Source organism: Anopheles maculipalpis, chromosome 2RL (assembly GCF_943734695.1).
Source record: "Anopheles maculipalpis chromosome 2RL, idAnoMacuDA_375_x, whole genome shotgun sequence".
In the NCBI taxonomy this organism is placed as follows: Eukaryota; Metazoa; Arthropoda; class Insecta; order Diptera; family Culicidae; genus Anopheles; species Anopheles maculipalpis.
Genome location: NC_064871.1, coordinates 29,255,177 through 29,269,755, shown reverse-complemented (window position 1 = coordinate 29,269,755; position 14,579 = coordinate 29,255,177). Strand labels below are relative to the sequence as shown.

At 42.3% G+C, this 14,579-nt stretch overlaps 1 protein-coding gene across 3 annotated transcripts in view; it reads right to left on the bottom strand.

Annotated features, from left to right (window-relative positions):
- LOC126556560 (unconventional myosin-IXa-like) overlaps positions 1-14,579 on the bottom strand; it is a 47,701-nt gene that overhangs the window by 11,920 nt on the left and 21,202 nt on the right. For 2 of the 3 annotated variants that reach the window (XM_050211863.1, XM_050211861.1), the window contains exons 4-10: positions 7,893-8,029; positions 7,576-7,811; positions 2,645-3,598; positions 2,418-2,560; positions 2,210-2,345; positions 1,853-2,118; positions 1,288-1,335 (exon numbers count right to left, since the gene is read on the bottom strand). In XM_050211863.1, the coding sequence (XP_050067820.1) occupies positions 1,288-1,335; positions 1,853-2,118; positions 2,210-2,345; positions 2,418-2,560; positions 2,645-3,598; positions 7,576-7,811; positions 7,893-8,029 (1,920 nt within the window). The remainder of the gene's footprint in view (positions 1-1,287; positions 1,336-1,852; positions 2,119-2,209; positions 2,346-2,417; positions 2,561-2,644; positions 3,599-7,575; positions 7,812-7,892; positions 8,030-14,579) is intronic. The other variant, XM_050211862.1, reaches the window with a different exon arrangement.

The following is a 14,579-nucleotide window of genomic DNA, read 5'->3' as shown; positions in this document are numbered from 1 at the left end:
AATGACATATGTTTGGTTACAGAGTTAGTTCGAGTGGAGACATATTATAAACTTAACGACACTCCTTTTATCTGTACAATCCATTCACCAGCTGATATGGAGCTTGTAATGTCCCTCAAATCGCCTAAATGTATGCAAATAACCTCTGCATTTGGTAACTATTCGGTTAGCGCATTCAATCCACTGCCACTTAGTGCCAATTACAACACATTTACAGTAAACACAAGCACACGGCAAAAGAAGAAGAGCGCTCTATTTATGCAGTTAATCATCCAGATGCAATACGGGCACTACTAATAGTGTGCCATAAAATTAAATAAATCTTTTAATCAAAACCACACAGCAGTAAAAAACAAAACAGAGCAGAAAAACAAAATTGCTTCCGGACACTTTTGCCCGGATCGCTTACGGCCAATTTTTGCGCCGCTCCCTCTGGCCCCCTTTGCCTGCGGCCGACGATTTGGTCGAATAGTTGCGATACCGGTCCAGCATACCACCGTCCCGAACCGGGCGCCTTGTACAGAAAAGCTTCCTGCAGGATGGGGAACACGGAACAGAGTTTTGTTAAAGAGCAAGTCTTTGTAACGGTTTAGGGACACTTTAAAAACAAGTTACTTAATGTATGCATTAGATTTGTTCAATTAAAGAGCTTCCTTTACGGGCTCGTATTAATTGATCCGAACGGTTCATGTTTAAAACGAAACTAAAACTCTATAAATTTAGAAAACTAAAGAATCCTTACAGTTGTAAAGGATATGTTGGATTAGCTGTGGTACTCCTTGCTTAATAAGCTGTTATGATTATTTTAAACAAAAACATATGTTGATGATTGGAATTAGAGAGTTGAATAGTGAGAAGAAAAAGAAATTACATGTGAAACACGATGCTTAAAATGTATCGAAACGATTAGACACAAAAGATGAACCAACGAAAGATCACCCCATGGGAGAATATTATGTAAAGAGACAATAAATATAATACGTACGCATCGGAAGGATGCAGCAGGGATGGAACAAAACAAATCTTTTCGAAGAAGAACAAGTTTAAACACACACACATACAAACACTAAACACTAAACGAGTAGAAACGAGTCGGGACAAATAACAGTAAGAATGAAACAGGGAAAAACAGGAATTAGCACGGCGAACGAATAATGCAACAGGAAACACAGTTAGATAGATAGATTAAAAACAACTTTCCCGTTTTTGGTTTTAGCTTTCTTTTTTTAAGCAATAACCCTAAGTTGTGTGGTAAATGGTTTAGAGAGATGGTAAAGTTGCACTTACGCAATTCGATTGATTGTTAGGTTCACCGATGAGACCGTCACGAGATGGCTAGAGAATCGTCAACACACCAACAACACCACCACCACCACCGAAGAAGAGAGAAGAAACACAATGTGAAGGGCCAAAAGTTGGCGGAGAAAAAAATTTTTTAGTTGTGGGATTTGGGGAGTCAATTTTTTTTATGGACGATAGGACAACACCAACATAACATAATTTACGACAGAGGTCATGGAGAAGGGTTAAACAACAAAAATCCAAAACCAAAAAACAATGTTTTAAAAAACGAATGTCCAAACACACAAGGGAAAGGGACAGAAGGAAAATCCCCATAGAAGGAAAACGGGCGGGTGAGGATGAAAACAGGTAGAGAGAAAGAGAGGAGAGAAAGAAAGAAAAGAGAACACATCATGATCAATACGGAAATACGGCAAAACGTTTCACTGGACTCATTCCCGCTAACCACCATCACCGAAACGAAATGTACATTAACTGCTTGATAAACCTTGTGAGTGGCCAACATCGCATTACGCTGTTTTTACGCATTACCGTGCTGGAAATGCCTTACCTTACGATACTATCGTTCGGTGCACGGTATCGCGTCTTTGTCGCCAGCTTGTTGAACGACATGTCAGCCCGTTCCTTCCGATGCTTAATGCCAGCGGACCGGAATGCAAAATAGCCGCGAAAAAAGGCACGCAATATCGCCCACCTAAACACGGCCACCGGGTCCGCTCCGACCAGCTCGCGCACGAACGCCATGCTCGAGTTTTTCAGCACGCTCACAATGTCCTGCCGCATTAGATCGAGATTCTTTTCACGCATTTCGGCAACCTAAAATGCACGACAAAGAGAAAACGCAAATTAGTGGTCGTCTTTTTCTGTGTGCGTGGTGTGGTTTTTTGACTGTAAGATGAATTCTTACCTGATATTTCACCTTGCCCGCGTAATGCTTAATGATAAATGCGTTCTCTTTGCGCTGTGGCTTTTCGTAAAATGCATTATCCTTGTGAACACTGTTGAACTTTTGCAGCAACGTTTCGTTTGTGGCACCGGGAAAACTAGGATAAGTAGAAAATATATTAATATCCGGGAATCCGGAAGCCAACCGTGGCACAAGGACGCATCCTTACTTGCACAGATCGTCCAGTATACACAGCAAACCGGATGGTTTCGATTCAAACAGCTGCAAGCATCCGTAATTGTCTAGAAATTCTATATCAGTCCATTTAATTCCCTCGCGTTTGTATTCTTTCTGTTCGTACTTGAACACGTGCTGGAAATAAGAAAAAAAAAGAGTATGTCTCATTGGTATGTCATAGATCACCCTCGGTTCAGATTACTTGCACCATTAGCTTACCAGATTGAAGTAATACTGTAAATGCTCGTTCGCGTAGTTAATGCACAGCTGCTCGAAGCTATTCTGCGGTCCAAAATCTTCGAAACCAAATATGTCCAGCACACCGATCGAGTGGCCAGTATGCAAGACCTGGTCCTTGTTCAGCAGCGCATGGTTCACCTGCAGCACGATCCAGTCGAACAGCGCCCCGTAAAGGCACTTGGCTAGCGCGTCCCGGGCCGCTATCGCTTCCGGCAGCTTGTACTGCATGATCAGCGTTTCACCGCTGGCCTTTACACGCTTCGACGTAAGGGCCGACATCAGCGTTTCCTGCTTGACGCGCAGCAGCTCCGATATTAACCCCACCACGTCCGGATTCCGGACCTGAACACTTTCGTCATGGTGGTAGGTGGACTTTTTCGGGAAAAACTCCACATTGCCGAGCAGCAGCACCGCCGACAGCACGTTAAACAGTCGGCGTTGCTTTTCAGCCGAAAAGCCCACCATCTCCATGCTCTGCTTGAGGCGCGAAAACTCGTACTTCTCGTCACAGTTTTCCAGCGTGAGATTCTTTGCGTTAAGATAGTGGTACTTCTCGGCCGGCAACAGATGTAGCGCATCCCGTTCGGCATCGGTAGCACCGGACAGCAGATAGTAGAACACGTGGTAGTTGCGCTCGTAGTGGCCCTGCGACACGATGCGACTCTTTTCGAGCAGGTACTTCTGGACAACGGCACCCTGTACCATGCCATTCTCGCGATAGTTCACCTGGATGAACTTCCCAAACCGACTGCTGTTGTTGTTGTGGGCCGTTTTTGCATTGCCGAACGCTTCCAGAACGGGTCCGGCACTGAGGATGGTTTGCTCGACGCCAGAACCGTGGGCACCCTTCTGCGAGAGGGCCGTTAAATGGTGGAGCAGAAAGTTGGTGCTTTCGGTTTTGCCGGAACCACTCTCGCCGCTAATAACGATACACTGTAAATTGGAGAAAAATTAACCAATTATCAGTTAGTTATATTAAAAAATAAATTAATGTTATTCAGCAGTATGAAGAGAACTTACAAACAAATTTTTATCTCACAAGAATATAGGTTCGATTTCTTATTTCTCTAGGACAGAAGTGAGGAAAAGTTTGAAGAAAAGTATACTACAGGAATATCCTCTATTCTACATAAAAAATTTCTTGGTCATTTTGACTTTTTTGCTGTGAAATACATGGGATATTGCTGCATCAATTGCACTCAAGTGTGTGATCGACATGTGATGGATAACATATGCACGTGATTTGAAGTCATGTGGACATTAGTATGACTGATAAAAAAATAAATCGTACACTATATGCACACTAACATAACATATCACAAAAAGTTCTAAGTAAAAATTTAGTTAGCTAAACAGAAACTAATACACATTGACATCTTAATTCAGGATTTTGAATGCCTCAAAAAAGACAGAAATACACATTCATGTATTTCCCACATTATCTAAAAAAAAAACTTTCTCCATATCAGAATGGTTAGGGGTCGCAACATTACACACAACCTGCCTGCCCCACATACTACTTTCTCTTCCGTGGTCAGGTAATAAAGCATGTGACTAGCGTTAAAAAACAACTCAACAACTCCACCAAAGACATCAAGGTATACATATTCCCCTACCAAATACGTACATGAAACTACTTCACTCGAGGAGTTGATTCGTGTGCCATGCAAAAACACAAAACTATCATTACGCCCCGTACAACTTCAAGTAGTGTTGGGTACAGTGAGGCGAAAGAGGCCTTTTTTACACGACCAGCCTTAGACACACGGTAGTCCGTCGGTTGAGTGTCGTTGGTTGGGTTGTAACTCAGCGCGCTACAAGATACCATAAAAAAGCTCCTGACGCCACACACCGTGTTTCATTCATAACTCGTTTGACCATTCATTCGCCATTCCGTACGAATGCCATGGTCGGACGTCGTCATCGGCAGGCGCGTGCAGGCGGCGTCACGACAGACCGTCAACTTTGCGCCCGGAAGCGACGCTACACCAGCGGAGGTGAATCCACCTACATGTACCCACGACGAGAGTAACACCACTTCTCGCTTACTAGAGACACATGATGTTCTAGCCTAGAATTAAACACAATTCTCAATGGTAGCACTGAGGTAGCACAAGGTAGCAACATCCCATAATTATTGGGGAGCTTTTTTTTCAAACAGGTTACCGCCCTGAACTCACGCACCACTTGTAAAAGCAATACTCGTGAGTGTTTGTTTGGTGCTAAAGCTCATTCAGCAGTCCGGTCGCGTTTGTCGCATTCCACGGCATATTTTGAATTTGCATAGACATCTTTCCTCGCAAGCCACTAACCAACCTTCCCAACATTATTGATGCTAGGGCAACATTGTTTGGTTTTCACTGTAGAGATCTCTCTTGTCCGGGCTCTTGCTAGTTAGGTTCACCCTAGATCCTCTTTCGCTCTAATCCATGCAATAGTTCAATAGGATAATTTTAGTAAGAATTTGTATCTGTTCCGTATGATTCATTTACAACACTGAAAGTGTCTTCTAATTCTTTTGATGCCTCGAAAATCAACAAAACGAGCCATTACTTTCTGGTATAGAATTAGAGAAAAAAAATTCGATTTAAATGGGACCACAAAACTCAACTTTGCCAATCTTTTCATTTCATGATAATATTGCAGATCTTTCATATTATTATGGACAATTATTATGTTCCATACTGATCGATCCTCCCTAGCAAGGACCTGCCATTAAGAGCAGATCGTTACGCTAAAAAGAGAGTATACGTATGAAAGATCAAAGGGCGGATTGCATGAAATTATTTAAGAAAAGTCCCATAATCAGCTATTGTAAAACATCGATCCATTCGTATTACCTCTTGTTATGCAAATTTCATAGATCCAATCAAGACTGTAATTCATCAATATTTAATTGTCTTTCCCTCTCAATTCAAAGTTCATACATCAAATAGCTTTTTCGTCTTTTTTTTTTTTCAAATGAATAATGTTAAATTTGCAAAACAACCATACCACGCGCTTAAGTGGAACCGCACTACAATTGCATAAAAGAGTCGCTTCTTAATCATGGCGTTGTTTTGCGCAGAATGGATGAATAAGATTAATTAAACTCCAATTGGAAGTGGATAAGGAATCCGAAGAATGCATCCCGCACACATCGCCGCGCTGCTGAAGCAAAGCACAAGCAGGAAAAAATAAAACAAAAAATCATAAGCAAGCCGCATAACCCCAACCAGCTAAACGTTGTTCCAGCTCCCCTTCGTTGTGGCCAAACAACAACAAAAATAGCACCTGAGCAGCGTTGCAGCAGTGTGCCTGCCTGGCAGTAATCGAATCGTAAAACGAACGGCAATGCGCAAAATGTGCATCGTGTGGCGGGTGGTGATGGAAAAGATGATGGAAAAGGGGATGGCCGTGAGGGGGTACGGAACCGCGCGCGAGGCTCACCGGTTCTAGAAAAGATGTTGATGCTGCGGTACCAGCAGCAGACCCGGGCCTGCATGCCATGTGCCTGGCAAGCGATGATGACGGCATCACTATGCTTTGAATGCTACGTTAGTGCATGGACAGATGGATGGAGTGAAGTGACAAGTAATAAAATTTATCTTCTCGCTTAATCCTTGTCCGTGCTGAAGAGTGCAAGTGTGTGCGCGCTTGTTTGGTTATTAGAGCCATGCAACAAGAGAGCATTATATCTTGCTAATATCCGTCCACAATGGGAGGATATTGAGGCGAGCGCTAAAAGAATCTATTAATTTAAAGTGTTGTCCAGGTGCCAAGCATCTATAAGCGTTGCAAATTTGGCATTTTAGTTTGTGTGTTTGTTCATAAAAAGGAAATAAAAATTTAATCTTTTTTGAAAACCCTCAACAAAATACAGGATTATGTTCTCTTTGTTGAAAATAATGCCGCAGTATGTGTAATATAACCTGTGCCAGAATAAACACTGACAAAAGGGGGAAAAAAATAAAATGCCAAGCATCACCATGAAAAGTGTATCGTGTGCCTTGTCCGCCTCTCCTACAACAGCTTCACTGCCATACGAAGCGGACTAATAAAAGGATCTCAGCATATTTTTGAACTGTTCTGAACGTTGAAGAGCAACCGCGTTCATCATTCACGTTGCACCTAATGCAACGGCATTGGATTGCCACACATACACGCCTGCACGCGTACATCGAAGATGCATCCAAAAAAGACTGATGAAACCGTAAGAGAGCTGACAGGAACGAGCTTTCATCGTTCGCCGTTCGTGTAATAGATGCGAGCGATAGTCCACAGCAGCGCGCGCCTCTATGGCTGAAGTGTGCACGTAGGTCTATTACTGACCCCTTGGCGCTTCCCCGTTAAGTGCACTGATGCACCACTACTACTGCCAGCGCCGATGATGCAGCAGATGCTGTGTGCATAATTTTGTCGCTAAATGAAGAAACACACACACCACCTTTCTTTATACATCTGGCAATAAAAAGCGAACAGAAATGTGCAAAACGGTCAAAGAGCGGGAAAAGGCGTACCATGGCGCTACAGCAACGCCACACAGACACACATCAGTTGAATGCGTATGATTTAATTGAACTGTGGACACCGAGCAATTGCAAAAAACGGGTTACTTATTCCTTCTGTTAAACATCCCACTGGCAAACCACTCCACCAAACAGCGGGAAGGAATTTCAAGCACAATGCTCCATTGGCTGGTGGGATATCGATTTGTGCTTCAAACACAGAGTTAGAGGTTAAAGATAACCATACCTTCCGGTGCCCTGCTTACTTAGAGGAATGTTGAAAATGACCAAGATAAGTGACAGAATGTGACACCCTCCATATACCACTAATTATACTATGCTTTTAAGCACTCTAATGATCGCCTTCGATCACTTGAGGAACAGCTGAGTAAATTAAACTCTAAATCGAACGCCGCCCCGTACCTGGTTGCGTTTCTCCTTCAGCATGTTATAGTAAGCGTTGTCCGCGATGGCGAAGATGTGCGGCGGCAGGATCGGTCCGATCCGCTGGTTCTGGTAAAGCCGCACATACTTTGGATTGTAGATGGGATGAAACTTGAACGGGTTGACTGCGATCAGGATGCTGCCGACGTACGTATAGATGTGGCCGGCCTCAAACCGCTGGCGAAGGTTTTCGAGTAGTGTGGCCTCGTTAAGATCTACAGGGGGAAAAAAACGGAAGAACAGGGGATTGATGTTAGCAAAGGGGTGCCACTTCGATAAAATGTGCTTACTCTTACCTGGTAGTTGGCACAGGTCAGGATATTCTCTATTTTCTTTTTGCAACAAAAACGGTATAAAGTCTCTAAGTATCTGTGGATCGAGTCCATAACTATCTAGCCAAGGAACGTCGCTTTGTATTTCACGTAGATAGAATCTGTAATGAGTAAAATCAAACGAAAGAGAGGAATATTATTAGTAAATTTAGGTAAAATAGTATACAAAAATAAATGATCATAGCATGAACCTAAAGCTCTTGAATATCGTAAGATCAGATAGTATTTAGTTACTATGAGTTATTTATAAGTTTGGGGCGGCCCGGTGGTTTTCAAACGGCAGGACCGGGGTTCAAATCCCATCCGGACCGTCCCCCCGTAGTGAGGATTGACTAACCAACTACGTGGTATCTGCAGTCTAGAAAGCCATTTCGATGGCCGGCATGACCTTAGAGGTCGTTAAGCCAAGAAGAAGAAGAGTTACTAACACCCAAAGATCAACATAAGAAACAACAAGTTCTCCCATTTTTAGAACCAAATTTCCCTCCCGATGATTCATACAGATTAGTCGAAACACATTGTTACGATCAGGGTAAATCTGATTTTGCAGACAAAATAAAACGGAAACAGTCCAAACCAGGCCAAACCTTTTTTTCCAATTCCGTCACGACTACTAATAGCAACACACCCAAGCGCACACGCAGAAATAGCCCACACCAAATACTGTCTGGAAGATCATCACAGAAACACTGTAGTTGGGCGTAGCGAAGCGAGAGTCATCCATAGATCACACATTGCAGACCACTTGAGACGGTTGCAGTAATTTTCAACACACTTTGAACCAGTGACTATGACTCATTGGAGTACACTTTCGCGATCGAGATCATCATCATCATCAAGTGGGTTTGTTTTTACGCTAGAGCTTAATCATCGCGCCCATCAAACGTCCGGAGGTGGTTGTAAGAATTAAACTTGCAAGAAAGTAAGCAGATGAAAGTCAAACGCAATAGCGAGAAGAGAGCGAATGTACGCAATGTGAGCGAATGGTTTGTGCTGGTGCAATTACAATTAACCGGCACAAAGATCGACGAACGGCACAGAACGGGTGAATGTCTACTAGAGGGTACACCGAGGCGTTTGTACTTAGTTGCATGGTAATAAAACCCGTAAAGTGAAGGGGAAAAGAGACACGCTTCTAGAACTAAATATGATATGGAATTAATATATATATTTCTGTATATCCTCGTCATTGGTTTACGACAGCCAAGCACACTTCCATTGGAGAACGTAAACGGAAAAAAACACAACACATTAGCTAATCGATCGAGCCAAACCCAAACAGCAGCAGTGCGTGTGCGCCAGTGTGTCACATTAGGAGACTTTGGGGCCTTTTTAATGCAGCACTTATTAGCTAAACTTCACCATAAAGGATAATTAGCAGACAATAAATTGTGATGTGGAATGTGTGCTTGGAGAATACACTTTTAGACTTAAATTAATTCTTCGAGACACACCTCATCGCACAGCACCTTGTTGGCTGGTGTGATTAATTATGGGTTGCGTGACGAGTGAATAAATCACACACACAAAAAAGTAGACTGAGTTGCCTGCTGCTGCCTCTCCGCTCCATTTCCGTCGTAGATGAATGGGCCTTAACAATTTAACAGATCATAACACACTTTTACGCGAGTTCGTCTTACTACGTCGCTTTGTAGTTTATAAATATGATCCCCCAGTTATGTTACACACGTAAATAATGTCAAGCGACGGTGTGTGCTGTGTTTTAGTCTACTGGACCTGACAATTCAACAACATCGTCCCCCCTCCAAAGAGTGATAATTGGAGCACCACTTTGTCAGGGTGCTTTCAACAGATAATTCAAAAATATGCCCAAAGCCTGTCAAAAGCAGATGCGCTACTACTTAGGACATCAAACCGAAAAAATGTCTCACACGACGGCGGCCTACGATCGTTTACCACTTCATACGCATCGACCATCCGAGGTGACCCTCCCTAACGGAAAACCAAATGGCCATAACGTTCTCCACACGTCAACGGCATCTCCTTTTATCCATTCGGGTTTCCTCCATGCTTTTAAATTTTTGAGAAAACACAGCTGACCCTTGTAGACTTATGTGTGTGTGTGTCGAGTGTGTGTGTGTCTATCGCATTGAAAAGTCGATCAAACTCACGCCGGGCCAGCCAAACCTTTGCTTTGTTGTTGTTGCTTCGTAACTGTTTTTAAAAAAAAGTTTGCCGTTGTTGTAAACTTTACGCGAGATTTTTGTTGTTACAAATATTTATGGCGCGGGTTTACCTTTACCGTTTGCGATCGTAATACACAGGATCGCCAGCAATAGTACAGTGGTCACTGTGTTTGCCACAAACATCCACAAACCGGCCGTTCGTAGAAGAAAAACTTTTTGTTGCCTCTTTTTCCCTGAAAGATTTCCCTCGTTCGTTTTCGTTTCGCGAGATGATAAATGTCATCGGAAACGTCAAAACACACACCGCGCCAACTCGTGACCACCGCGCTTTCCAATCCAAAAGAAACGATGGAAGGGTCGTTAGCATCGCGTGTACCGGCTTAAAGTGACAGCGCACATTTGACGACGCAACTCGCAACTCGATTCATTGGCATCCCAACACGTCCCAGCGTAACCTAACGCGGCACATGGCAGCCGATTCAAATGAAGAAAACACACAATAAATTTTAAACCACCAACGAAGAAAGCAGACCCCAATTTCTTGCCCGTTTTTACTCCCAGGCTACAAGAGTAACAGTGTACAGTGTAAATGAGCCGTGCGCGTCAGCGTCTGTTTTCGGGTTAAGTATTATTCGCGTTCGAAACCACGTTGACAAGTATTTATACAAATTGCATACGCGCGGCAACAACCCGCCACACAACACGCACGTTTCATAGATCGTAAGACGCCATTTATAGCAAAAATATGCGAAACCGCAAAAGATGCGCTGGCTGCAGTTGAGAAAATGCATACCGATGAAGAACGGTGGTGGTAGGCTTAGGGTTCCTTCCCATTGTTGATCCTCCGGGAGTGCGGAGTACTCCCGGAAATTCCATCAAATTCTACTCACCTACACACAAAGCGTTTTGGGGAAAGCAGTCAGCGGCAGGTCAGTTGCCAGCAATATGTATTGACAAACGGTGGGCGTGAAATGCAGTGTTTTTAGTATGATCATCATCGAGGATGAAGATAGAGCATGAGCAATATAAATTTGTCATTTACGAATATACAGTCGATTGAATTTTATTGAGAGAAAATAGATTTAATTTTTATTTATAGACAACGCTCACATTTCGTATGTAGTCCTTCTCGAGACGAATAAAAAGTCGATCCGAAAGATCGTCAACCATTTTAGAAGAAGGGGAACAATTTTAAACATATTTGGTTCCTCAAAACACATGTCCAGAAAATAGACAACTAGTGTAAACAAAAGTGGCATTAAAATGTTGTCCAACACTAATACTTTGCGTGTTTCGCTTGACAGCATAATTCTAGATTTGCTTTTGGGTTAAAAAACAAACACGATCCTTTAAAGTTGCCGATGCTCAGAGAGCACAGCATACGATTTGTCAAAACTTTTGTAATCCTATTACTCTTCGCTCAAGTCGACCTCAAACGTCACCCAGATGACCATCAACCTCCTACGCATCGTTATCCAACACCAAGTAGTGAAGGAATGCTTATGCTATCACAACACACCTGTCTTCTACTTGCGCCCATTTTTCTACGTCATATTAATCTTCACAAAAAAATGTGATATTTGACAAATCTCATATCCCTGACAACTACTGCTAACAGGGAGCGACTGATCGTTTCAAGAAAAACACAACATCAGCTCCCACTTAGCCCACCTTACATCATACCTAAACGTGTTCTGGGGTGGAAGATAAATTTAGCATCCCTCAAAATTCCACTTCCCACCAGCGAGGCACGAAAGCGCACGCAAAGGGGGGTAGGCTTCCCTCCGCAATGATGATCGTCATCAACATCAGCATTCGAAGAAATCCCGTCGGGATACGGTCGTTACACTTGTGGGTTAATTTTTGATCGTGTAGAATCGGGACACCTCCGCAACAAACGCGGCGACAGTGACGACACATATATCCACACTCTCCTTCATCGTCATCACACCGTCACAGGTCGCCGAGGTGATGGAAGAAACCGTCCGTACGAAGCGAAGGCGTGAAATAACCCTCACATCTCACATCTTGTACCGAGAAACGGTAGCAGACGCGAGCGGACTGCGGACGACAAACTAATTAGCGGATGCCAAATGACTTCATCATAAGTGCCAAATTAGATAGAAGCGATTTGAATCTAATTTCCCGGATACCATGGCAAACCGTTCGTTTCTAGTCTAGAGCGGGAGATACTCGTAATCCTCCGGGCTAATGTTTCCACGTTTTTTTTTCCAATCCTTGCGCAACACTATCATGACATGAAATGATACAAATAAAATGAACACACGTAGGATGATGGTGCACTGGATTTAACGCGTGTTTTTGCATCTTTTTTGATCAAGTGACTGTAATTGCAATGTTTTGATCCTAACGACGGACGTGCGATTAATAACCATTCACTAAACATGCATTGAGATTAATCATTTAAATATGGACTTTAAAACAGGGTTTGACGGCTCAATTTTTTAAAAAAGACCGAACATTTATCGTTATTTAAATAAGTACTTTTACATCATCTGATGGAAATTTTGGTATCGTAGAAACAAAATTACATTATTGTAGCGGTTTGTTAACACGCTACAGTGTTCTCAAACCAGTAGAAAAATATTTCCTGGTCAATAAAGTTTGTTCTATTATAAAAACCTTTGTTTATGAAAATTGTAGTAAAATGTGGAGGACTATTTCATTTCCGAGAGATTTGCTGCATTTAATTTGAACATAAATTTAAGGGTCGTGGAAGAATAGTAGAATGTCTTGACATGATATTTCAACAATTCATTCAAACCAAACAGTTTGTTTACCGTGTTAAGTCGTATACTCTAGCATGTTAAAATCTATAGTAAAGTGTCATTAATTTAGAATTGGGTTGTCACCCATCACTGTAAAACGAGAAATTTTAACGTAGAAATTTAATTTCTACATCAAATGAAAGGTTTACCATTATTCTTTTACCACTAAATTCAAGAAAAATACATTTGTTCTTGTACGGATGAATTTAAGCAAATTTAAACAGCCTTTGAGAGGTATTAAATACATCTCATAAGCTGCTGCACAACTGGTTCATCCACTTCAGTAGCTGCCAGGCACTGATCTTCATAAACTGTCGAATTCGCAGATTGATTTGTTATAAAAACCCGTGTTTTGTGCCCCCACAGCTGCAGATGGCTTGCCGTACCATGAGTTTGCGGGCAAATTTGTCAGCACGAAGCAAAAACGAACTTATATTTATTGGGAACATCGCCCCGTGCGGTGGGAACATAATTTTTTTGTCCAGAATCCTGCCTCAAATCTATTTTTATGTACGTTTCGTCATCCATAAGAACGCAACCCGCGTACCTCGTTAGAACTTGGTTATACAATTTTTGGAGCACATGGTTTGGCGATGTAATTATGCTTCAGAATTCTGTTTGGTTGCTTTCCCCATTGGAAAATCCAAGGTAAGTCTGAAACGCTCTCAACACTTTCCAGCTCAGCAGAAGATCCACTGTTCCTGTACGACGATTTTGTTCAACCATTCTAGCCACACGTTGACGTTTCCGAAACCGTTTCAAACGCGTTTTTGGGAATTTTTCTATTTTTCTCCCGGACCAAGTTGAATTTTCTAACTAGGTGTGCACAATTAATGGTCTGCGTTGCAGCTCTATCGTTAATAATCTCTAAAACAAACACGATCACGCCAAAACCACTCCATAAGAGGGAATAGTGGTTCAACACCTTCTCATAGGTATCAAAAAATTCCATATAGCACCACTGGGGGCTCTACTATACATAAGATAGAGTGATCAAATTCTAAATGAAAAGTACTTTAAGAAACCCTGTAAAATTGTGGAACTAATAATTGATAACCAATAGAATTGTTGCCTTTCCCGTTGTAAAAGATTTGGCTATGAGAAATTATGAATAAAATACCGAGATAATATGCAATTACTAGGATTTTCAGAGTGTTTTTTGTGAAAAATGGTTGATATAAGCAAATCTAAGCGCTACAAGTAGATGAGCAGTGGCATTCGAAAGCTGAAAGTCTCGACAAACGGTCGGTGAAGCAATTTAAAAAGAATTCCAAATATAAATCAAAATAGGTTATTTTAGGAAACAATAAAAAACACACACAATATCCATACAACAACAAAAAATTTAATATAGGTCAAAGTCGATTAATCATAGTCAATATGCCCGTTCAATCTAGATCTTTCCTGAACTAAAAACGGACCCCCCGCCCATTCATCAAGCTCATTCGTTTCAATTGCCGATCGTGAAAATGAGGATGATCGGCTGCGATCATGTTTGTAGCCAATGCAAGCGCTTCGGCACATCGTAGCGATTAGATAGCGCATTGGCCGCGCGGCGGTTTGATTTGTTGAGATTTGCTTGAGATCGATCAACGGCGTTGAAGGGTTTGGTAGTAAACAAATTAGCGCCACTAAGGAGGCGTACACACCGCCCCGCCCCACCATCACAGCTTTCTTCTCCGCACGCATCGATCATCTTTCTTTTCTCGCTATTT